The sequence below is a fragment of the Heloderma suspectum genome, chromosome 6, assembly GCF_057233095.1.
Source record: "Heloderma suspectum isolate Gila_16-S chromosome 6, 16-S_ref, whole genome shotgun sequence".
Lineage (NCBI taxonomy): Eukaryota > Metazoa > Chordata > Lepidosauria > Squamata > Helodermatidae > Heloderma > Heloderma suspectum.
Window position 1 is genome coordinate 94,253,733 of NC_139463.1, and position 26,137 is coordinate 94,279,869.

General features: G+C 46.6%; 1 protein-coding gene across 5 annotated transcripts in view; it reads left to right on the top strand.

Annotated features, from left to right (window-relative positions):
• Nucleotides 1-4,552: 4,552 nt before the first annotated feature.
• The window catches only part of RNF112 (ring finger protein 112), a 37,892-nt gene continuing 16,307 nt past the window's right edge, over nucleotides 4,553-26,137 (top strand). The window contains exons 1-12 of one of the 5 annotated variants that reach the window (XM_084805219.1): nucleotides 4,553-4,681; nucleotides 4,884-5,064; nucleotides 5,536-5,675; nucleotides 11,672-11,746; nucleotides 17,580-17,883; nucleotides 19,122-19,337; nucleotides 20,449-20,586; nucleotides 21,627-21,731; nucleotides 21,832-21,882; nucleotides 23,654-23,710; nucleotides 25,479-25,565; nucleotides 25,809-25,935. In XM_084805219.1, the coding sequence (XP_084661345.1) occupies nucleotides 11,724-11,746; nucleotides 17,580-17,883; nucleotides 19,122-19,337; nucleotides 20,449-20,586; nucleotides 21,627-21,731; nucleotides 21,832-21,882; nucleotides 23,654-23,710; nucleotides 25,479-25,565; nucleotides 25,809-25,935 (1,108 nt within the window). In that variant the 5' untranslated portion in view covers nucleotides 4,553-4,681; nucleotides 4,884-5,064; nucleotides 5,536-5,675; nucleotides 11,672-11,723. Of the gene's footprint in view, nucleotides 4,682-4,883; nucleotides 5,065-5,535; nucleotides 5,676-11,671; nucleotides 11,747-12,606; nucleotides 12,743-17,579; nucleotides 17,884-19,121; nucleotides 19,338-20,448; nucleotides 20,587-21,626; nucleotides 21,732-21,831; nucleotides 21,883-23,653; nucleotides 23,711-25,478; nucleotides 25,566-25,808; nucleotides 25,936-26,137 lie in introns of all 5 variants that reach the window. The other 4 variants (XM_084805221.1, XM_084805220.1, XM_084805222.1 and 1 more) reach the window with 4 other exon arrangements.

Consider the following 26,137-nt stretch of genomic DNA (forward strand, 5'->3'; position numbering starts at 1 on the left):
TCCCTCCGTCCCTCCCGTGCCCACCCATTTAGGTTGCAAACTAGTATTTGGAGTGTACCGCTTCAGCCCGCATATGGGGCTGACATGAAAGAATGCTCCTCCTTATTTATTTATGTATTTATTTATTTTAAAATCTTGCACATAGAAAGCTAGCATGCCAAGGAAAAAAATATAGGATAGAATCCTTATTCTTGACATGCTGGTTTTCTATGGGGAGGGATTTTTAAAAAAATTTTTTAAGAGCATTCAACCATGAGAGACCCCATCTGCAGCGTGAAGTGGTATTGCCCAGACACAGGCCTATTACAACGAGTACTAATCCTATGTTGCATGAAGTTCACTACTTTCTCAGTTATTCACTCAATGGATATTTTTTTTCACCTTTCACTTGCAGTGTGTCATGGCTTTTGTCACTTAGAATCATTATAGGTTTTGAGAAATATATAAAGACATTGGAAGAATCCCAGATGCTGCATCCCTGAAAAAAGACACATGCACATGAATATTCAGTGGTGCTGACAAAAGCAATGGAGATGTATGTCTGCCTTCTTGGATTTTTAAAATAATTTCCTGCTGGTGGAAATGTGATTTCAAGCCCAAATTTGCTATTAGCAGAATTCAGTGGCAATCCTAGTTTCCTCTCTTCTTGCTTATCATCACCTGTCCAATACTCATGTGTTGTTCTTGCTACTAGCTTTCTCCACGTTTCTGTTCAATACGCATTAGCCATCCCTTGCTTTCATTTACGTGCTTGTATTTAATGTCAACAGCACGCTCTGAAGCATATGAATTGCTATGCAGCCTGCATTCCTCATGCCCTTTCTGCCTTGACATTGTAGGAAATGCTAATACACACCTGTCTCTGCCCTCTCTAATCACTAATCTCCTTGAGGGATGATCCCCGCAGCTTTGAAAGAAGCTGCAGTGAGGCCCTTGCTGACGAAACCAAATTTAGATCCCATGGTTCCGGATCATTACCGCCCTGTGTCAACTTTGCCATTCTTGGGCAAGAATGGTGGCCTCACAACTCCAAGCAGTTTTGGATGAAACCGATTATTTAGATCCATTCCAATCAGGTTTCAGGCCTGGTTATGGGACGAAAACAGCCTTGGTCGCCCTGGTTGATGACTTACGCCAGGGAATGGAGGGGGGGAGTGCAACCCTGTTGGTTCTCCTGTACCTCTCAGCAGCTTTTGATACCATCGACCATGGTATCCTTCTGGATCTTTTATCTGGATTGGGCTTGGGAGGCTTGGTTTTAAAGTGGTTCTGGTCCTTTCTGGAGGAGTGGTGTCAGAAGGTGATGCTGGGGGACTTCTGTTCCATCCCATGGCCATTAGCCTGTGGGGTGCCGCAAGGTCCTATCTTGTCACCGATGCTTTCTAACATCTACATGAAACTGCTGAGGGAAGTCGTCAGGAGGTTTGAGCTGAAATGTCATCAGTATACAGACGATACTCAGCTGTACCTCTCTTTTCCATCTGCACATCCCAGGGAGCGCTGTGGAACTCTTGAACCAGTATCTGGAGGCTGTTTTGGGATGGATGAGGGTGAACAAGGTGAAACTTAATCCAGACAAGATGGAGGTACTGTGGGTTGGGAAACCAACTACTTTGGATGGAGGTTTACAACTGGTCTTAGATGGAGTTGCACTCTCCCTGAAAGGCCAAGTGCACAGTCTGGGAGTCCTGGACACTGAGCTAACTGGGGAAGCCCAGGTGGCTGTGGTGTCCAGGAGTGCTTTTTCCCAGCTTAGGCTGGTATGCCAACTGCAGCCCTATCTGGAGAGGATGGACCTTGCCTCAGTTATCCACGCACTAGTCACGTCCAGGTTGAACTACTGTAATTGCGCTATATATGGGGCTGCCTTTGAAGACGGTTCAGAAACTCCAGCTTGTGCAAAATGCAGCCGCCCGAGTATTGGTGGGGGCGGGGTGATTTGATCATACAACGCCTATACTGTGCCAGCTGCACTGGTTACCGGTGTGTTTCTAAGCCCAATTCAAAGTGCTGGTTTTGACCTTTAAAGCCCTAAGCAGCTTGGGACGAAGTTACTTGAAGGACCGCCTACACCCATATCAGCCTGCCCGCACTTTAAGATCAGAAAGAGAGGCCCTTCTCATTTGCCCACCCGTGAGAGCAGTCAGGTGGGTGACCACACTTCAGAGGGCCTTCTCTGCAGTGGCCCCACACCTTTGGAACAAGCTTCCATCAGAGGTCCACCATGCTCTGTCACTGCAGACTTTTAAGAAGGCAATGAAAACATATTATTTTACCTTGGCCTTCTATTGATATGACTGCCATTGTTCCTGTTGCTGCTATTAACATCATTGTTGGTTTTATTGTTGGCTTCTATTGTTGTTTTTATTGTTTTTTATATTTTTATCACTTTTAATATTTTAATTGTTTTTATGGACGTTTTTATTGTAAGCCACCTTGGGAAGGCTTCTGCCCTGAAAGATCGCCAAGAAATATTTTAAATAAATAAATAAAATAATCTCCCTTCCTTTCTTTCAGGGGGAAGAGAAGTATATGTAATTTAAGCTACTCTGCAAAAGAAAAGGGTTGCAATGTTGGAAAGGCTGCAATTAAAATGTCAGTCACTAGGTGGCAGGCTAACATACTTTTCACATTTTGTCTAGGGATGTTAGAGAATTCTGCCACGGATCCCAGGGAGGCTAAATTCCAGTGAATTCTGCCCCCCGGAATCCGTGGTGGAACAGAGCAGCCTGCCCACCACCCCGCGAAACAGAGCCTACCTGGCTGCAGCTCCGGCGGTGGCGGCGGCTCCAGCAGCGGCTCTGGCGGCTCCAGCCGCTGCTAGGCTGCGGCCGCTACGCCGGCCGCCATTTGCGTCCCTGGCGAGCCATGATTGGCTACATAAGCATCTACATTAGGGATGGACGAAAGTCCCTTACCTGATCCCAAAGCTTGCTTCGCGGTGGGGGGGAGGCGCTCCGTCCCTCCCCCGAAATTCTGGCCGGGGGGGGAGGCACCCCGTCCCTCCAGCCGCGAAACCTCGTCTCCTGCCATGACATAAATGGCGGCAGCCGTAGCCGCCGTTTGTGTCCCTGCAGTCAGCTGTGATAGGCTACGTAAATGTTTACATAGCCTATCACGGCTGACTTTAAAAAAAAATGCACATACACAAATGGTGGCGCCCATGGGCGCCTCCATTTGCGTTCCTTATTTTGGCACGTGTAGTCTACGTAAACATTTACGTAGACTACGGCAAAAATAAGGGCAATGCTATTTGCGTTGCCCTTATTTTTGCCGTAGTCTACGTAAACGTTTACGTAGACTTCACGTGCCAAAATAAGGAACACAAATGGGCGCCCATGGGCGCCACCATTTGCGTACGCGCTTTTTTGTCCCTCCCCCAAAGTCAGCCGTGATAGGCTACGTAAAGATTTACGTAGCCTATCACGGTGTTTTTTAAAAATCTAGCCGTGATAGGTTACATAAATCTTTACGTAGCCTATCACGTTTGTTTTTTTTACTTGGAAATGGTGACGGTGGCTGCCGGTCGGAAGACCGGCTGCCGCCGAACCGCCGCCGAACTGCCACTGCCAGGGACACTTGAGCAAGGTAAGTCCCATCCGGGGGGGGCGGGGGGGCAGACCATTTCTGCACCAATTTCGGGGGGCCGAATGCGCTGGCATTCGGCCTCCCCGACATTCGTGGAGAAATTCTTTGACATCCCTAATCTACATAGCCTATCACGGCTCAGGGCAGGGACGCAAATGGCATAGCCGCCACCATTTGCATCTGTGTCTTTAGCCTAGGGATGGCAGAAAAATTCTGCCACAGATCTTGGTGAGGCCGAATGCCAGTGCATTCGGCCCCCCGAACTCTGTGGTGGGACGGCCTGCCCCCCCGCCCCCCCGCGGATCCCCCCCGGGACGAGACTTACCTGGGGCGGATCTTCCGGGTGGTGGCGGCTGCGGCGGTGGCTTCGGCCCTATGAAGAGAGACTGAAAGAACTGGGCATGTTTAGCCTTGAGAAGAGAAGACTGAGGGGAGATCTGATAGCACTCTTCAAGGACTTGAAAGGTTGCCACAGAGAGGAAGGCCAGGATCTCTTCTTGATCATCCCAGAGTGCAGGACACGGAATAATGGGCTCAAGTTACAGGAAGCCAGATTCCGGCTAAACATCAGGAAACACTTCCTGACCGTTAGAGCAATACGACAATGGAACCGATTCCCTAGGGAGGTGGTGGGCTCTCCCACACTGGAGGCCTTCCAGACGAGGCTGGACAGCCACCTGTCGGGGATGCTCTGACTTGGGTTCCTGCACTGAGCAGGGGGTTGGACTAGATGGCCTTGTAGGCCCCCCCAACCCTACCATTCTATGATTCTATGATTCAGCACCACAGGCAACGCGCCGCCCCCCAAGCCTTAGGCTCCCCCCTTCCCTCGCCCTCCACATCTGGTCAGTCGCAGCTGCTCCGATCCTTCCTGCCCTCCTCCCTCCGCGCCCCTTTCCCCTCCTCCTCCTCCTCCCCGTCACCGGCTCCTCCACCCGTCGCGGGCCAATCGGCTCCGTCCTCCAGAAGCCAGCGACAGAATGGGGAAGTAGCGGCAAATTCCTCCCGCAGCAGCGGCGAGATGTTTTTACTTTCGCTTCTCGCTCCCTCGCCCCCAGGCATCGCCACACCTGCCGAGCCCGGCCTGGGACAGGTAGGAAGGAGGAGTGGGCTGCGGGGGGCGGGGGGCGGGGGGCGGCGGATCGCCCGCGAGGTGGGGGCTTCTCTTCCCCCCACCCCACCCCACCCCTTTGCCATGTGGAAGATGGACCCCCGAGCCCTGCCCGGTCGCGTGCTCGGCTGAGCCAGACAGAAAAGGCAACGTTGCGTCGCGTTTCGTTTCGTTTCTCCCGCAGGCTTTAGCGGGGTCGTCCGTTCGATCCCGCGTCCTGCTTCTCGTTTGCTTGGCAAACCCCGGAGCGCCGAAAGATCGAGCTGGGTTTGGGATCCACCTCAGCGCGTTTGCAGAGTGTAGGGAGCGAGCGAGCGCGGAAGACTGGAGGGGGGGGGGCACTTTCTCGAAAAGCCTCCCCCCGAGTGAGTGGCCACAGGGAGGAAATGCTGTGCATGGGGGCGGCGCGGGGGCGGCGGGATTCGAGCACGGCAGAGGGAATCCTGGGGGAGCGTTTCGGGGTACCGTTTTTCCAAAGCGGTGCTAAGGCTTGACGCGGTACAATCCAACGAGCGTGTCTTCTCCGCAGTAAGCCTTATCGTGTCTGACGGCAAGTTTGCATAGGACTGCAGATGATCAAAGCAAAGCGAAAGTACTTCTGTGTTTTCATGTTGCTGGTTTTACTGCGAGCTGCCCTTCTAGCCTTTTTATTGAAGGGCGGCGTGAAAATCCAGTCGGGACCTGGTGCTGGGTGGTCGCCTGGTGTGCCGAGCCATGGGGGGGGGGGAGTGAGCTGAGGGGGGCCTCAATGCTCGTTGCCTGTCTTCTTTTAATGTACTGTCTGCAGTGACCTAGGACGGCAAAAGACAAGTGTCGGTAACCTTTTTTTCCCGCAGTTCTACAGGTTGTTCGGATACCAGTTACAAAAATGATCTTTCTTCAGTGAGCTTTCCAGTATGTTTCTTTTTCAATTTCCACTTCGATGTCGTTTGCACTACGTCAAAGTCTGCGTGACACAGCTTTACTTGAGGCAATGGTACCGAGCACTTAGCACTTCAAATACTCTAAAAACTATAAGTACTACATAAATAATAATAATAAAATAAAGCCGTAAGCTCTAAGAGGTCAGCTGGATACATTTTTATTTATAACATTCTTTATTGTTTTTAAAGATAAAAATAAGGGATATTCTGAAAGAATGTGTTCCCAAAAGATAGGAATGCTACAAAACAAATTAAAAATATATATAGTTCTGCTATGTTGTATAGTGCACTGCCACTGCTCAGAATGTGTGTTGTTGTTTTAACTTTGGCTTGTGCAAACTGTAGCACAGTGGCCGAAAGATCAAAGTTTTGAGCAATGTCATTCCTGATGGACATCACTCCTACACTAAGCCCCATAAATCCTCTGGGTGGCCCTGCAAAGCTGACTATGGGAGAAGAGGGGCACCAAAGGCACTCCTCGCCCAGGGCGCTATTTATCCAAGGGCCGGCCCTGAATCCAGTACATAAATAAAGTAGAAAATGACCATAAAGAAAGGAGAGTATATTTTCCCCCATTTCAAGGCACTCTGTCATTTGCATTGGAAGGCTCACCCCCTAATCTGAGATGTATGGGGATAAGCTGGTGGTCTGTGGTGCGGGGATGTGAGAGGATGTGAGAGGATGCATTTTGTGTTTGTCCAGAGATGCCATGGGTTGGATCCACAGCAAGTCACTCTTTCGTCCCATTGAAATGTAAACAGACAGGCTGCCAGCACTCTGTGTTGTTAACATTGAGGCTGCTGTAGAATTGTAATGCTACAGTTCTGTGCCCACTTACCTGGGAATAAGCCCCATTGAACTTGATGGGACTTCCTTAAATGGCTGGCTAGGGCTTTTCTGTAGGACTTTTTTCTGTCTAAACATGCATAGGATTGCAGCCTAAGCGGCCTTAGGCAAGCCACTGATTCTTAACCTCAGAGTGCAGGGGGTTCCCATCCATGTCCAGAACTCCTGAACTTGAAGTGGCTTCCTGAACATTCATTCCAGCACTGTTCTCCATGTCTGTGCTTTTGCAAAGGGGGATCTACTCCCTCCATTGGAAGAAATGAGGCAGCTCGCATGTACAAGTGATTTATGCAAACCTCTGGGTGCGTAAAGATCTCTGAACTGGGATGCAGGAAGGTTCTGCATCCTTCCAACCCTACTATTCTATGGTTCTATGATTCTATGATCTTCAGCGGCCCTTCCCTGGGTGCCCCACCAAATGAGTCAAGTAAGACAGGTGGCTATTAAGGAGAGGGCCTTTTCAGTGTTGGCACCTCAGTTGTGGAATGCTCTCCCCAGAGAGGCTCACCTAGCACCTACATTGTCATCTTTGGGGCACTAGGTAAAGTCCTGTTATTTTCCCAGGCTTCTTAGTCCATTGGTGTGTTTTTTAATGTGTTACTTTTACACTGCTGCTTGTTTTTATTCTGATTTTTAATTTTTTTTATTCTGCTTTAAACTTTTGAAGCTTTTATATTTTATCCTGTTGTATGTTGGGCTTTTAACTTTTGGGAAACATCCAGAGAGCTTTGGCTATTGGGTGGCAACTAATAAAAAGGGGGGAAACCCCCACTCTCTTTTCCCACCCACACCTGTAACCTGGGCCATCCTAGCCCAGTCTCGCGCCTGACAACAATGTAGCCAAAAAGAAATTTAAAAAGGTGCATCTATCTCTGCCATCTCTTCTTTGCCTCTGACACAGTTTCTCCTCATCTCTTTTTAATAAGAGGGCTCGCATGACTACTCCAATAGTTCAAGGGCATTTCAGGCAATTCCTTTATCTGGGTCATTCAAGCCCAAACCTGCAAACGTTTCTCTGTCCTTTTGGTCTGTTTCCTTGTTGCTACTGCTGCTGTTTCCCTCTGCAGTGTCAAGAATACATTTCTCTTCCACTAATGTTGTCGTGTGTTTGTGCAACCTTCTCAGAACATTTGGGTCAAAAAGAAAGAAATACATTAGGAACATAGGAAGCTGCCTTATACAGACAGATGCTTGGTCCATCTATTGTTGACACTGACCAGCAGTGGCTTTCCAGGATTTCAGGCAGAACCCTACCTGGAGATGCTAAGGATGGAACCTCTCTCTAGGAAGCCTACAAGGAGAGCATGATGGCAGTGGGTCCCTGTTGTTTGTCCCCAGCATGTGGCACTTAGGGGTACATGACTCTACTAAGCACAGTTTTCTATTTTGCACTGAGTTCCTCAAGTCTCCAGTCAACACCGTCATCAACTAGGCTCCTCTGATGATGTGCCAACTACTCCCCACCCTGCCCACCACCACCACCACCACCATGGAGTAACATCAAAAGCCACACCACTTTAAGGATCAGGAAGCAAGACTTCAAAACCACCTGCCCCCCTACATGATTTCCAGACAGCACTAGTGGTACCTCTCATTTTAGGAATTAACACTCTTGTCTTCCCCTCCCCACTTCATCACATCGAGTTCTGTAAAACCAAAAGCAAAACTGAAATAAAAGGATAAGACGCTGAAGTCACTCAGGGTGTAAGCTGTAGATCATGAAATTCTGGAGGAAAAAAAATGGAATCCCTGGTTGTGGGTGGATGGAGCCCTTCTGTTCCCCCACCCCACCCCACCCAGCCCTCACACACTATTTCTTATGTCCTGGAATAGTGGAGCGGGAGCAGGGAGAAAGAATGAAAAGAAAGAAGACAGAACGTTTTTCAAAAGCAGTTTATCTCTGTGCCGAGGGAAAGGCAACAGGCAAATGTTTAGAGGAGCATTTGAAACAGGCTTCTGACTTCTGCTTTTCTATAGGAGCATATCTCTATTCCGTCAGCTGATAATGGCAGCTGTAATAACTGCTGGAAAGAAGGGGGAGTAAATGTAAGCCTTTGCACCTCACCCTATAGGTAGTTTTTGTTAGAATGTCCTTATGGCTAACAAGATGACATTTGGGTGAACTAAGATTGGGTCCAGATTTAATCATACTTAGATTAGACCCACTGAAAGCTTAGATTAGTCATGACTCACTCAAGTCCCACTCATTCCAAGGGGTTTACTTTTATGTATGACCAAATCTAGATCCAACTCTTGATATCTAAGCTGCAGTCCTATACACACTTACCACGAAGTAAGTCCCACTGAGCTCAACAGGGCTTACCTCTGCCTAGCCTTGCACAGGATTGCACTGTAAATCACAAGCTTCTCCTTGGTCAACCCCAATCATCTCTAGAATACTTAAAAAAATAATCTATCATCTAGCAGGTGAATTGTAGGAAATAGTTTTCACTCACTGACAGATGACTGAGGCTGGTGAGCAAAGCCACATATTACAGGGGTGGGGGTGGTAGTAACCCTTTTCCCAGTTATTGTCATCATCCCAAATTGTCACACACCCCCTTGTATTCATTCATTCATTCATTCATTCATGACATGCGTGGCCCATCCTTGCATGAAACAATTCAAGGCAGTGTGTATACGCCCTGCCTATTTTATCCTCACAACAACCTTAGGCTGAGAAAGTGACTGGCCCAAGTGTAACCCTATATACACTTGCCTAGGAGGACATCCTTTGGAACATAATCAAATGTAGCTCAGAGTAAACATGCACAGGTGTGTACTGTTAGTGAGCTGAGTGGGGATTTGAACCCAGACCTCCCTGGTCCTAGTCTTGCAATTGTACTTGGGAACATTCCTTCTCTATAAGTCAGTAAAGTTGCCAGTGTAAGCCCAACACTTTGGTTGATGTTCACACATGCATGCGGAACACATTATGAGCTGTATGCCTGAGTGAGTGGTACAGATTGCACTTCCATATCCCCTCACATCCCCTCAATGACTTTCATCACAATCTAGCGTGGGAGATCTTCATGTGGAAGAAGTGAATGTCTGTACGTGCAGGTGGTGTAGATGCAGATGTGCATTTGAATGGGCATTCACATCTGCATCACAGTGCTTATCTCAGCCTTACCCAAACTGGTGCCCTCCAGATGGTCATCCTGGCTAGGGATGATGGTAATTATATCCAGTATATCCGTAGGGCAGGAGGTTTAGAAAGGCTGGCTTATTCAATTATCCACTGAATTGACTACACTCAGTCCTCCTCCCGTTCCTCCCCTTCACAACTGAAGTGAATGAATTGGTTTCCAACACAGATGGGGATGTGTATCTTTCATCTGAGGCTACCGGTTGTTGCACATGACTGGAACTGAATTGGGATCAGTGTTAAGGTTTGCTAACCCATGGTATGCGTTGTTGAATTCTGGATTGTTCGATGCAAGAATGCAGCCATGCTAACAAGCCATGATTTGTTAACCACAAACAACCCAGAAAGAGAACCCATGGTTTGTTGTTGGTTTGTGAACTCTGGGTTGTTTAAACCATGGATTGTCATTATGTAAACACATGGGTTGTTCATGGGTTGTTTCAACAGGCTGCAAAGGTGGCAGGCAGGAGCAGTCAGATAAACCAGCTGCTCTACATGTAGGGATGTCAGAGGAATCCATCTGGGGGGTGAAGTTTGTCAAGCTTTAGTCAGCTGGGCCCCTGGAGTTTGGTTCGCTTTCCTGTGAGCTTGCCTGACTTGATCTGCTTGAGTCGGGTCAGCTTTCAGATTTCCATATATATATATATATATATATATGGGGGGTGGAAGAGAGAGAGCATGCAATTTGCACACATTTTGGCTGTAATTTGTGCAAATTACACAAATTGCAGCCAAAATTTGCATAATTTATGCAAAGTTAAGCCGTAGTTGTGGTTTTAATTTTGTGAACCAGAGAGCTTCGGCTATTGGGCAGTATAGAAATGTAATAAATAAATAAATAAAACTGCTTTTTACACAAACAAAAACAGACAAACCTAAAAAAGTTCCCAGATTTTGGGAACATTCCTATCTACATGCTGCAAGACATTTAGGATACAAGGAGGGAGCAGGCATAGGAGGAAGGAAACGAACAACCCAGGGATTGAGAAAACAAACCACAGTTTGTTCGATCATCTGCCAGACAAAACCTCGGTAGGGCAATAAACCATGGGTTAAATATATCATGGGTTAGTTCCCACATTCAGCTGTAAGTTGTTTGTACTGATGTATTTGTATGTAGGGGCCGTGGTGGCTTAGTGGTTAAGACGCTGAACTGCAGACCGGAAGGTCGGCAGGACGGCAGTTCGAGACCTGAGTGCTGTGTGACGGAGTGAGCTCCCGTCTTCAGTCCCAGCTCCTGCCAACCTAGCAGTTCGAAAGCAAGAAATTGCAAGTAGATAAATAGGTACCGCTTCGGCGGGAAAGGTAACAGCGCTCCGTGCACCTCGGTGTTCAGTCATGCCGGCCACATGACCACGGAAGCGTCTTCCGACAGCGCTGGCTCTTTGGCTTAGAAATGGAGATGAGCACCGCACCCTAGAGTCGGACACGACTGGTTGGGGACACCTTTACCTTTACCTTTTTTATTTGTATGTATGGATTTGCAGTCTGAGTCTTCCTAATGAGAAAATGTATGAGAATGCGCTCAGAAAAAAATAGTAGAGAGAAATTGTCTTTGTCTAAGACAAATATCGCAAGATATTTGTGGAGCCTCCACCCTCAAGAATAAAACCTTCCTGAGTTCTTCACAAGATATCCTTCCTACATTTGTCCATCTTAAATCTGTCGCTGGGCCCAAGTTATGATTTCCAGGGAAGTGAATTACATAGCTCTGATAGTTTAAACCTTTATTCTGATTTCCAGCTTAAAGCTGCAATACTATATACACTTACATGAGAGTAAGCCCCATTGAGTTTGGCTGGACTTACTTCTGAGTAACATGAATAGGACTGTGTTATAAATTTCATACTAGCCAATGGGTGGCCATTAGATGTTGCACTCAAAATTTAGTCTTCTGCTCAAATTGTCTTTTTGCCTCCCATCCCAAATGTACAGAAAGAGAAGGTCTCTAATTCCTCCTCTCCCCCAACTCTCTTTCTCAAAACCTTACATCACACAGGATACTGAGAAAGGGAAGGACACGGTCCACTTTGATATGATTTCTTTTTGTTCTAGGGGGACAGACGTTTATTTTGTCTGAGGCTGTCAGCATCACGCTTGCTGCAGGATGGGAAACGCAAATACTAAACTGTGAGTTGTTTGGCTGATTTTTTTCTAAAGAAAAATATATTAGTCACAGGAAAAGGTGGTTGAAAGAAGCAGGAGAGTAACTCGATCTAACTTACCTTTGTGAATTTTTGACATTATGACTGGGATATTTAAACAATATAGTGAATAAAGAGGTGTTAACATTGCTATGGAAGATAGTTCAAAAGGCAATCATTGCCTAAGGAGATGGGCACTCCATAGTGTGTGGGGGTGGGGTGTGTGGATATGCATGTGTGTCTGTGACTGTAAAACTCTTGGTATTTCTCACAGCAGCCTTCTCCAATCTGGTGCCCTCCCAATTACAACTGTTGGGTTACAACTCCCATCATCTCCAGCCAGCATGGTCAATGGGAGTTGTAAACCAACACATCTGGAGGGCACCAGGTCGGGGAAGGCTGACATACAGGACCATTGTTCAATCTTCCTTTGCCATCTTAATGCATTTCTATGGCCATTCAGAAATATTTTGGCCAGTTGGAGATAGTCCCTAAAGACCCAGGCTTGGATCCGGAGTTAGTCCTACTTAGAGTAGATGTATTGAAATCAGTGGAATTACTTAAGTCTGATTGATTTCAATGGGCCTACTCTGAATAATCATGGATCCAACCTGACTGTGTAACCAACCGATTACCCTTGTTCTAATGCAGTCCAATGGCCATGTGGGAATTCAGTGTATTCCTATGGCCATTTGGAAGAAGTTTGCAAGTTTTAAGAAATGTCACAGATAGATTAATCACGTAAAGCTGAGTAATCTATTCAGGGCAGTTCTAATTAGGAGGGGCTTATTTTAATTGACAGGGACTGAGTTTAAGGGCTTGCTTTATATCTTCCCCTTTCCCCAGGTTAGTTTGGTTCTGGTGTGCTACTTCACAGAGAATGAAAAAGAAAACATTAGAGATATTTTCAACCAACAATGAGCAATAGCTTTTGTTAACTATATTATAAATTATCACATATTTCCTTCAACTTCTCAAAGAAGTAAGTATAATGGGTTTGGGCAATAAGAGTATTTTTTAAAAATGGACTAGAATAATCAGTTAACAGTCCACTAAAATTCTCGCATTGATTGATACCCCTACTGGTATCATGTATCTGCTACGCATCTAGAAATCGCCTTGCTATGAAAATTACCAATAAATAATCAGTACATCTTTCTTTGAATAAGCAGGAAAAACCTACTAAGAATATGCAAAATTTCCAAACATTAACAAAAGTTAAGACATTTTATTAGACACGTCTAGATGCATGCAGGGGATATTTGAGGCTGGTAAATTCCAGTGCACGCAACCTACACCCTGAGCTACCTAAACAGCAGGCCATGGGGTGCTCTCTCTCTCTGTTCTGTCTTTCTCACCACCCTCACATCCATCCATGCTGTTCCTTTTACCGGGTGTTGTGTTTTTCCCCCCCTGTCCCCCACACTTCCTTTCTCCCCCCCCCCTCTCTCTGTCAGCCCCGGTTAGTATCATAGAAACACAGGGTTGGAAGGGGCCTACAAGACCATCACATCCAACCCCCTGCTCAATGCAGGAAGCCTGAGTCTCAGGTTGTCTCCCATCCAAGTACTAACCAGGGCTGACCCTGCTTAGATTTCAAGATCAGATGAGATCAGGTGCATCCAGCCCTTTGCTTGATGGGAGACCGCCGGGGAATGAGGCTTCCTGCATTAAGCAGGGAGTTGGATTTGATGGTCTTGTAGGCCCCTTCCAACCCTATGATTCTCTCTCTCTCTCTCTCTCTCTCTCTCTCTCTCTCTCTCACACACACACACACACACACACACACACGGGCACTCTCCAAGAGGGACTTAGGGTGCAATCATATGCATGTTTAGACAGAAGAAAGTCCAATTCCCAGCATTCCCCAGCCAGCTATGCTATGGTAGTTGCAGGACTATGGGAGTTGTAGGACTTCCTTCTGTCTAAACATGCATAGGATTGCACCCTTACTGTGTGATCTTTATTTTGAAGTAACTCCAACTGATTTCATCAGGGCCTACTCACATGGAACTGCTTAAGGTCACAGCTTTATGTTGGGCTCGGGTGATCTGTGAGCCTGTAGCTAGAAAGGCACATCTCAGGTTCCACCTTTGAAACCAATTTCCATTTTGGCATGCATAAACATGCTCCAGGAGGCCACAGCTGCTATGACTTATCCTCCTCAAACTGGCCTACATGCCCAGAAGCAATATCTGGCCCCACCCAGGAAGAAATCATCGAAACCCTCTTGACTCAAAAATCCATATGGTGTAATACCTCCTCAAAAATACCTATTTTTGTGAACTGCCCAGAGAGCTTTGGCTATTGGGTGGTATAGAAATTAAATACATACATACATACATACATACATACCTTTATTAGGCTGACTCAAAGATCACAAAAAATGTGCAAGCTTTCAAGATCTCCAGATCTCTTCATCAGGCTAGAAGTTACAAAAAGTAGATTGGGGGGAGACTGGGGGAGGTTGGCTGGATTTTGTCCCAGGATATCTGCCTAGTCAGAGTCTTAAGATGATATGGAGGAGGAGAAGGATTTGCAAACATTCAAACTGGTCTGTGCAGGATTTGCAAACATTCAAACTGGTCTGTGCCAGGAGATGTGATGGTTTTAGGTTTCAATGCACCTAGGACGGCTGGGAGGAAGAAAGTAGCAGACATGTGTTGATCCTCCATTTTTGAAAATATAAAATATAAAATCTAGCTGTTAACTCAAAATCCAGCTGTTAACTTCATCCTGGACAAACCAGACAGATTCTTTGGAAAACAACAGTAGAAATCAACTAGGCAGTCTTTCTATTAACAAAGCTGGAGATCAATTTAGATGCTATGCTAGGTTAAAAAAAAAGAGTCAATAGAAGCCAAATTGGGTAGTTTTACTAGTAGTTGGAGGTGATGAACCCTCAGAGATTAAAGGTGGTTTAAAATCCTCTTCCACCAGTGTAGAATTCTGCTGTTGAACAGCTACATTTAGTATTCTCCAAGTGATACAAAAAGTAGGCAGCTGTGTTGACCATAAGAAAAAATCCAAGATTGATGTAGTGTGTAATACCTTTCTAGGCCAATTCAAAGATTGCAGAAGATGTTACAAAAAGCGTGGTGGTGGTGGGTTGATAGGAGGGAAAAAAAGGATGACTGTAGATATCTACATAATCAGAGTTGTTTTTGTATGACTCTCAAGAAGCCTTATCCCTTTTGAGATGCAAAGCTTTCTTAAATTGTTCAGCTACACCCAAAAGCTCACCTGAATTCTTCAAAATGGAACTATCAACAAGGCTTCCCTACTTCTCCTTATGAAGTGATAGGTAACTACATCAAGATACCTTTGTGCAAAATACTGTCTCAATTTGAGCGCTTATCAGGTTTTCTGGAAATCTGGAGCTTCTTTCTATCGCACAAAGGCATGAACCTGCCTTTCCCTTGTTCCTGACTCCGGTCTTATCTGGAGCACAGATAATAAAATAACCCTGACCTGAAATCATTGTCTGGCTCCATTTACCTGCGATCCCAGTTGCCCATTAACCCTGTCCTTGTTCCTGTGGAGTATTTACCATCACCAAGCATGGGGGTCTGCAGCCTTCCCCAACCTGGCACCTGCCAGATGTTTTGGACTTCAACTCCCATCGGAGAAGCAGCATAGGTATAAGGAAACTGCAATAAAACACATTTTAATACAATGACTAATATACCATATGAAGTTTAAAAAGAATGTTTAAAATAACTGAAACATCATACACACACACACACACACACACACGAATTAACAGTCCAATGGTTTACATGGAAGCATAGTGACAATACTGGTTTCCAAAATGGCTATACCCATACAAAATATCGAAACCCAAACGTGTTTTGATCTGACAGGTCTTCATCAGTGGGAAAAATTAGAAAACATAATTATAGCCATTAGCACAACGATCAGTTCATGAGACTTCAACACCCATCAGCCTGAGCCAGCATGGGCAATGGTCAGGAATTCTCAGAGCTGCTAGTCCAAAATATCCAGAGGGCACCAGGGTGGGGACAGCCGGTGTTGCATCATGTTTGTTTTCAGTATCTCCCACACTGTCAGAGAGGGAATAGGAAGAGAAGCTGCCACACTACCTGGGCTGCCCCTCGCATCTGGTCCTCTGCAATCATAGCTATCTTTACAAAAGCATCTTTCGCACCCGCTGCAGCAACCACCTTAAGCAGGAGTGGGCAACTTGTGGCCCTCCAGATGTGTTGGCCTACAACTCCCCTCACCAGTGGCTATGCTGGCTGGGGCTCGTGGGAGTAGTAGGCCAAAAATCTGGAGGGCCACAAGTTGCCCACCCCTGGCTTTAAGAGGAGCTGCCACCCACAGAAATGGCAAATAACTTCTTTGCAACACTAGTCCAAAGTATGGAGGACTCGTACGATTGATTGGAGTGCAGCATGCAGTAGTGTTGTCTTCTCCTCTTCTCTCCCAGAGAGAGCATGAGGCAAGCTGAGGTCACAATCAAGGGAAGGAATTTAGTGGGATTTACTTCTGAATAAATATGCATACTATAGGGCCAGCCATCCCCAACCTGGTGCCCTCCAGACATTTTGAGGTTCAACTCCCATTATCCCCAGTCTGCATGGCCAATGGCCAGGAAACCTGGAAGTTGTAGCCCCAAATACATGGAGGGTACCAGGTTGGGCATGGCTGAATTAGGCCATAACCAAGGTGCAGAAGAATGTGGTAGACCCAGAGCTGCTGACCAAATCCCGGAGTCCCAGTTTTTAGCTCAGGGGTGGGGTATTCTGGCCTTCCAGATATTGCAGGACTACAGCTCCCATCATCCTTGTCTACTGGCCATGCTGGCTGACACTGTTGGGTATTGGGGTCAACATCAGCTCCAGATTTATGTATTTCTATAGTCATCAGACAACCACAAAGCAAACATTTAACAAAAGATAAAAGATATTAAACTGAGATAACATATTTACATAGAGTTAACGCAGCATCTGGCAAACAGCTTCTTTGCAAGAATAGTCCAAGCATGGAGGACTGCAGGGATTGATTGGGGGCGTGACTAGGGGTGTCGGAGACTTCCGACATCCCTAGTTCGCAATGGAATCAAATGAGTTTGGATTTCTATGAAACCGACCTGCAGATTCTGAAGCGGACCGGCTTTTCCTGAATCGCACAGATTCTGTGAACTTGCGGATCATTCTTTTTTTAAAGCTTTCTGGAATTTTACGCAAATTTATTCATAGAGAGCCAGTGTGGTGCTGTGGCTAGAGTGTTGGACTGGGAGCTGGGAGATCCGGGTTCTCTTCCCCACTCAGCCATGGAAGCTCACTGGGTGACTTTGGGACAGTCACAGACTCTCAGCCCAACCTACCTCACAGGGTTGTTGTTGTGAGGATCAAATGGCAAGGCGGGGGATTATATAGGCCACCTGGGGTTCCTTGGAGGAAAAAAGGTGGGATATAAATGCAATACATAAATACATACATACATACATGAATATGTTTTTTTAAAAAACCCATCATCCGAACATGTGCATTTCCCCCTAGGCTAAAGCATGAAAATACAAATGGGGGGGGAATTGGGCATTTTGGGGGGATTTGCATATTTTCACAAGTGCAAATTTTACACAAATGCGAATTTGCACAAATTTGGGAAATTGGAAAAAAACCTGTTCCTCCAGTATGCAGATGGCGGAACGAAGGGCGCTTAACAATCCACGAAATGCAAGCAGAATGGATTTTACAAAAGCTGTACATCCCTGGGTGTGACACATTGTAGCAAAGGGCCACAGGTTCACCCTTCCCTGGTTCTGCTCTATCTTTTCTCTATGTGCTTTGCAGGCCCACCTCACCGGCAATCTCCATCAAGACGACTACGGGAGGTATGATCCAGAACCTGCAAGAGGACATCACATGCTCCATCTGCCTGGAGCCCTTTGATGACCCCATCTCCATCGACTGTGGGCACAATTTTTGCAGGGGCTGCCTGTCCACCCACTGGAGCGGCTCCTCGCAATGCGGGTACCGCTGCCCCGAATGCCGCTATCCGTGCAGCCGCGAGAGGGTGAAACCGGACACTCGGCTGCGGAGCCTGGTGGAAAAAATTGGGCAGATCCCTCTGCAGGAGGAGGTTGACAAGGAACCGGTGAGGCCAATTCTGGGGAGACCAAGGTGGCGTATAAGTCATCACGCCATGCACGGTATTCAGTAGGAGCTCATGACACCCCCACAACATGGAGCAATCACAGCATCAGTTAATGCTCTGCCTGGGAAAACGTATTGGGTTGGATCCAGACTTAATCATACTTAGAGCAGAACCATTGAAATCAGGGGACTTAAGTTAGTCAAGTCCCATTGATTTCAATGAGTCTACTCTAAGCATGGCTAAGAATGGATTCAACCCATTGCGTTTTCCTACCCCCTTTGAAAGCTTGATTTCCTAACAAGAAAAAGAGTGACATGACGCAACTTGATCAAATTGGAGGCAAACTGGAAACAAATGTGTAGTTAGACCTTGCCTCCCCAGATCAGACCAAAGACCAGACCAGCATTCTGCCACTAAGAGTAGTCAATCAGATACCTCTGGATGCTGACAAGCCGGGTTATGGCCTTCCCCTATGGTTTGGCTTCATCATTTGCTCAAAGCTCAAGTTGCCCCTCCCTTTCCATGCCAGGGTCAGTATCGCTCCCAGGAATGTGAGCGGGGGGGGGGTTCCCCCTCCAGCTGCGCCTCTGAAACTTGAGGGGGTTCCTCTCCCATGGACTTTATCTCCTCCTCAGAATCAGAGCTACTTTGGGACTCTATGGGCTCAGATCCAACCCTGACAGATTGCTCCCTTAGCTATGTGTCCGTGACCACACCTCATGTTGGTTGACACATGTGCGCGTATGGTCATTTGATGATTCATTGGTGAATGTATGAACTACCTCCATTGAACTGTGTTTGTGGAGAGAATGGTCTGAATGAGGCACCTGACACAGCTGAAGTTCTGCTACTGAAGCTAAGCCTCAGGGCATGGGCTGAAGGCACATGAGGCGGCCACCTTGCTGAAGCTAAGCAGGTCTGGGTCCAGTCAGTGCTTGGAGGGGAGGCCACCTGGGAACCACATGTAGCCACCTTGAGTTCCATGATGGAAGAAAGGTGAGATGTAAGTGTAAGCAATAAATGAATAATAAAAAAACAAATCAGCAGATTTGGCCCTGTGACCCACCTAGGAACTAAGTGTAAGGTGCTCTAATCTCTTTGGAGGAAGACACAGTGATGAGACTTGAAAGCTCAGTCTGTGGCATTCAGGATTCCATTGCTCATTGACACATTATGATGATGTGCCACTTACAGTGTGGGCTTGTGGTTCTGACCCGGCTGAGTCATGTCCCTTTTAGGAAATGCCAACAACTCCACTGCAGTTGGGGCAGCCCATGCAGCTGGTGGGTCTGGATGAGAATGGGGAACTCTGCCTGGATGAGGAGGCCCTGAGCTGCTGCTTGGAACAGGGGGAGGTAAAGGATGCCCCCGTCTGCCTGATCTCCATCCTTGGGGAGCAACGCCGTGGCAAATCCTTCCTGCTGAACTTCCTCCTGCGGCGGTTCCAAAACCTGGTGAGCATGACAATGTGTGTGTGTTTCCCAGGGTGTGTCTGCAGCAGCCAATCCACACTGAATCTGTATTTGAATATGGTTTGGCTTGGAGGATAACTCTTTCCCGGATGGTGTGCTTGCTCACCAGATTTTATCCAGGAAATCAACCATGCAAAATGGGCCTCTGCTCACTGGATTTTATGCAAGTAGAAGTTATGTCCATGGTTATTCAAGAACAAGAGACATAGGACAGGTGCTCTAGGTGGGTGGGTTGGGAGGGTAGCCAGGCTTGCTCCTCTCCACACATTCAGGCTGGATCAGGGACTGGCCTCATCCAGTCTGGCCCAATACCACACATCTTCCCAATCTCTCTCTTGATTAGCATTCTGCTTCCAGGCAATTGTGGACTTCACCACATTGTGATTCAGAGTGCATCCCAGCTACACACACACACTCCACTTTTGCACAGTCTTTTTAAAGACTTCTATACTTTTGCATGGTATTTTTAAATAATGTTTTATTGTATAATTTTACTGTTTTAAATTGTACTGTTGTACATCGCCCAGAGTGGCCGGGTGACTGGCCAGATGGGTGATTAAGAAATTTAATTAATAAACAAACAGTCACCTCACAAGCCATCTCATATATCCAATCCCCAGGTGAGATAAGGCCTTACCTTTGTCAGTTTAATTTTGTAATCAAAAGCCCCTTGTCAATTTCCAGTAGCCAAGGTGTGAGAAGCAGTGATGGAGAGGGGAAACATACATTCTGTTAAAAAAATAATAATTAAAAAATGGAAGAAGGAAAAAGTCCCTGTAATGGTGGATACTTACTTCAGGAGGTATACTGGTAAAATCCAACCCAAGTCCTACTTAGAGTAGACACATTGAAATGCATAGACCTTAAGTTAGTCTAAGTAGGACTTCGGTTGGATTTTACCCACTGCTTCCTTCCCAGAACTAATCACTACATATGCCTCTGAGCAGGGAATAGAACCCTCAAGTCAACTCCTGAATCCCTCTTCCCTATAAAACTGCATCCCTTGGCCAAAGATCTCCGCCATCTTGGAACCCAAAGTTCTTCTGGCTTTCAAACTGTTCCCCTATCTCCTGCATTTATTCCTTGTTGGCAGGCAGCTGAGGATGAATCATGGATGGGTCAGGAAGATGATCCACTGACAGGATTTGAGTGGCGACCAGGACCTTATAGCACCACAAAAGGAGTGTGGATATGGAGCCAGCCGTTTTGGGTCCCCAGTGAATGTGGAAAGGTAAGGTTTTAGGGGCATCATCTGTAAAGGTGAATGGGGAAAAGAACAAGAGGGTTGGGGGAAGGGGGAAGTAGGTGACTCTACTTGATGATGAGCTAAGAGAGGATTAGAGGCAGCCAAATTCAAACCAGAGTTCCTCAGTCATTGCTGCAGATTCCAAAGGGAGAGCCATGTTAGTTTGTTACAGTAAAAACTGTGGCCCCTTAAGGATACACAGTTTCATCATGACATAAGCTTTTGTGGTCACTCCTCTTGGGCTGAGGTTACAGAGGTGAGGCTTCTGGGAAAACGGAGATGGGCTCCTTTGTAGGCCATTTTTTCCAGATGTCATTTATGTTGTCTTTTGAACAGCATGGTAGGGCTCCTTGCCTCCCTCTTGGGCTGGGCAACTGGTGGCCCTCCATATCCCTAGATCTCAGCAGGCAGGCAGGGAAGCTTGAAACGTCCCTATCCCTGCACACTGTGGTGTGTGCACTTGTGGGATGGGGAAGAGTGTGAGTGTGTGTGTGCGCGCGCGCGCAAATGTACCTGGGGAGTGTGCATCCATATGCATGTGTGGGGGAAGTGTGTGCGCGTGCATGCATGCATGCTTCCACACACATGTGTGCCCTCTGGCCCCCTATCCAACACCAGATGTAACCCTCTAGGCTGAAAAGGTTGTGCACCCCTGCCTTAAAGACTATCAGCAGCAGCAGCAGCATCGTCTACATTTCTACACTGCCCAGTAGCCGGAGCTGTCTGGGCGGTTTACATTATGGCAGAAACATTCATGCCGGTAGTGTCCATGAAAGCTTATGCCATAATAAATATCTAATGCCTGCTGCGTTGTGTCACACACAGACACAAACCCCTGTAAGCCACGAGTAGATACTTTGGGGCCTGTTGCCCAAGTCTATCTCTTTTCTGTTATGGAATTATGACTCTATGAGGGTCCCTCCCTCCCTCCCTCCCTCCCTCCCTCCCTCCCTTTCTTTCTTTCTTTCTTTCTTTCTTTCTTTCTTTCTTTCTTTCTTTCTCCCTCCCTTCCTCCTCACTTCCAGGTAGCCATGTTCTTGATGGACACAGAGGGTTCGATGGATGTGGAGAGAACCAAGGAAACTGGCGTCAAGCTGTCAGCTTTCTCCATGCTGCTCAGCTCCTATCAGGTGGGTTCCTGCCAGACTCCACCACCCCTCATGTTTTCGTCTCCTCCTCTAAATGTATCAGTAAGCGACATGTCTATTGTCTCTTCCTGTTATCTCCTAGATACTTAATTTGGCCACCATGATGAAGGACACAGATCTGGAATACCTGGAAGTGAGTGAGTTTGTAAAGGGTAGGAGGGAAGGTCTTGAGTTGTCCCGGGATGGGGAAAATAGGGGAATGGGGAAAATAGGGCATTAGTGGCTTGCGGTGTTATAAAGTAAATCTGTATGTGCTACCAAGATGCATGGGAGTGAAGATCCAGAACTCCTGGCTCCTCCCAACTTTTTGGGGAGCAAAAGACTGCATTCATCAAACCATAGAACTGGAAGGGACAAAATATTATTTTGTCTAACTCCCTCTGCTCAAAGGCAGGATTCTGCTCAATAGAGAAACCCAGGCTGAATCTACACATAGCAGTTATACTGTTATCATACAGTTATCATAACGATTGGTGCCTATTGGTGTCATGTGTACCAATAGCTCTGATAACTGTATGATAACGGTATAACTGTTATGTGTAGATTCAGCCCCACACAGTCCAAATCAGTTGCAGTATGCTGCAAGGAGAAGAGTTATAGTGCATTGCCAAAAAAAGAGAGAGAAATTTTTGAAGAGCAAATATTGATAGGAGATTCAAGCAAGCTAAGACACACTGGAGGGAAGGCTGTGAACCTCTTTGGGTCATCAGCCATTCTAACCTGAGCATTTTTCTTGAGTTCAGGAAAAGAACCCATCTATTGAGTTTTGTCCCAGTGGAACATGTTTTAGGGGTGTGTGTGTGTGTGTGTGTGTGTGTGAAATCCCCTCCCACAGGGGGTCACAACTAAGGCATCAGAGTAGATACTCTATGCCAGGAGTGGGCAACTTATGGTCCTCCAGATGATTTGGACTATAACTCCTGTGATCCCTCACCATTGGCTATGCTGCCTAGGGCTGATGTTGTAGGCCAAAACATCTGCAGGGCAAAAAGTTGTCCACCCTTGCCCTATACTGAAAGCCAGTGAATAGAATAGCCATTCCCAGCCTGGCACCCTTCAGATGTGTTGGACTACAGCTCCATCATCCCTAGCCAGCAGTGCAGAGTGGGATAGAGCATTCGACTGGGAGTCCCAAGACCTGAGTTCAAAGTAGGGACATACGGATTTTGTTAAATCCATTCTGCCTGAGTTTCGCGGAATGTCATGTGTGTTTTGTTTTGTCATCTGCTCACTGATGGAATCAGATTTTTTGTAGGAGAATTTCATTGCACTTATTTACATTAGAGCTAATGTGCACTTGCACTAATTTGCATTTGCACAAATCTCCCCCAAAGTGAAAAAAGTAAAAATGTGCAAACACCCCCGCCCCCAATCTGTATTTTCCCACTTTACCCCATGGGGGGAAATGCACATTTTTAGTTGGTGTTTGGGGTCTTTTTTCTTTTTGTATTTTTTGTATGACTAAATCTGCATACAATTCTGGAAAGTTACAAAACTCATCCACAAGTCGGCAGAATACACATGACTCAGAAAAAGGCGGCCGGCTGTGGAATCCATGGGTCGGATTCATAGAAATCCAAATTCATTTGCATCCCCTGCATTTGAATCTGACATCCCTAGATCAATTGCACACTCAGCCTCATCAACCTCATAGGGTCACTGTGAGGGTAGTTAGATGGACCCATATATGCTGCCCTGAGCTCGCTGGCAGAAGGGTGGGTTCACGTGTAACGATGAGGCAATAATATTGCAAGATAAAAGTCGTACATTGACACAGCATCGCGTTTCAGCTCCTAGGCCTCTGTCCCTGGCTCTGAGAGGGGAGTGGATCTGGCAGCTGGGCCAAGGGGTTGAGTGATCCAGATCTCCTAATTCCCCAGTGACCCACTTCCTCTACCCCACAGATGTTCGTGTACGTAGCTGAGACGGTGGGACGTGCTTGCAGTTTAAAGCCCATTCAGGTAATGAGCATCAGCCGTTCTGCTTCCTTCTCTCCCCAGTCATGTTCTGTTCTCTTTTCCTCCACCCACCATTGCCAGCATGTTGAGGCCCTCTGTTTCGCCATTCTGTCAAAGAGCTCCTTTGTTTGCCGAGTTCCCATTGTCACCACCGCCTCTTCCAGCTCATTGCTCCTCTGCCTGGTACCCACATCTCTCTCTCTCTCCCTCTCTCTTTCCCCATCTCCTTCTCCCTCAAATGTGAATACCAATGAACTCTCCATTTGTTACTGCATTATTTATCTCCTGACCTACATTTTTTATCACCACAAGAGCGTTCCAAGCCCAAAATAATCCACTGTATGAAAAAGAAAAAGGGCCAAAACTAGACATGATGGGCCAGACAGCTATGTGAGTATCCCACTCACACAAAAAACAGTGCCGGGGGCTCTATTCTTTGCACAGAAAGGAGCATGCAGGGAAGGGGAGAGAAACCAGCCCTCTCCCCTCATTACCTCACGTCATTTTGTTCTGTTGTTTTAAGCAAGTTTCTCTCAGCCCAGCAGAAGCAAGTCAGGCTGGGAGAAAATTGCTTGGAACTACAAAGTGCAGTGAGGCTAGGTTTCGGGAGCGGGGGGGATCGCTTCTCTCACCTCATGTTTCTTTTCATATAAAGAATAGAGACCCACCCACCCTTTATATGTAAACAGGGCAAATACATGGATCAAGAACCTATGGCTGCCCTACGAAGTCCTAAAATTTGGCCCTCAGACCAAAATGTATCCTAAAATGGGTTCATTCTTAAAGTTGTTCAAAATTCATCTATGTTTTTATGAACGTGTTGTATAGATATGGAATTGTAAGTTTTATATTTGGGTGAGGAACCTTTGGCCCTCCAGATGTTGATGGACTCCAACCTCCATCAGCCCCAGCCAACATGGCCAATGGTCAGAGATGATGAGAGTTGTAGTCCAACAGCATCTGGAAGGCCACAGGTTCCCCAGCCTTTTTTTTAATTATTTTTTTATTATGAGCTGTCTTGGGAAGACTGAAGAAATGCATCATTGTTGTGGTTGTTGCTGCTGTTGTTGTTGTTATTAAAATACTGAGCATTAATCGGACACCTAGCAAGGTAGAAAGAAAGGTTATTAAAGCCCTGGAATTTGTTTATTATGAATAAAGTTGAAAGCTATATCCATGCAAAAGAAGGGCAACGAAAAATGGAGAAAGGTGGAAATGGCTTCGAAGACCTTGGAATGTTAAGTGAAACATATCTTTGAACATGATGAATGCCATGAATGTTGGAGGATTCTGGGCATGAAGGAGGCAAAGCCAATAACTCAGGAAGACAGGGCACAGATTGCCTCTTTTCTCCCTCTCTCATAATGCTAGAACTCCGAAGTGGTCATCCCATGAAGCTGGTTGGTGAGAGATTCAGGACAGATAAAAGGAAGGGCTTCTTCACATAGCAAATAGTTAAACTACAGAATTTACTTCCATGCGATGTAGTGATGGCCACCACTTTGGGTGGCTTTCAAAGTAGATTGGACAAATTCATGGAGGAGAAGGCTATCAATGGCTACTAGTCCTGAGGGCTATATTCTTTCTCCGGTATCAGAGGCAGTATATATTGGGGAATATGGGTGGAAGGGTGCCATTGCACTCATTTCCTGCTTGTGGCTTTCCCGTGGGCAGCTGGTTGGCTACTGTGTGAACAGAATGCTGGACTAGATGGACCTTGGTCTGATCCAGCACGACTCTTGTGTTCTTATACCTCATCTCTTTCTTGCAGCATCTCGATCTCTTGGTGCGTGACTGGTTCTATCCACCCATCCATGGACTCCAGGGGGGGCAGAAGTATCTCCAAGAGGTCATACAGGTAAAAACAGTGATGGGAGCATTGGTTGTTCCAATCCGAGGCTGGCTGGCTGGTTGGAAAGACTTTGGAGAATGGGAGATTTTAAGGCCCTTGTGTTGCATTACAGTGCCCACCAGCCACAGCCAGCATGATGCTTTAGGAGATCCATCTCCCAACCACAGCCAAGACAGGCAGGCTGGCTCTGGATGATGGGTCTAGGAGGTTACATCTCATCCTTTCTCTTTGTCTCCGTTTTGACCTCAGAGGCTGGAGTGTGATCCCCAAAGGCACCCACGAGCCCTGGTGACCCTCAGAAACCCCAGCACCCGCTGTTACCTCATGCCCTTCCCTGGCAAGCAATTGGTGGTGGGAACTGAGGGCACCTTAGCAGGTAAAAAAAAAAACACCCCTCCCCATTCCTATCATTCTCTTTCTATCTTTCCCCACATACTTCAACATCCCAAATCTGCATTGAGAAATAGATGCTGTTGCAGTATTTTTCCACTGGGGGGAGCTTTGGTTCCATGAAAAAAAAGTGTTGAGAAGCTCTGGATGGTGAAGTTTTCTTGTTTTAACAACCGTTTTTTTTAAAG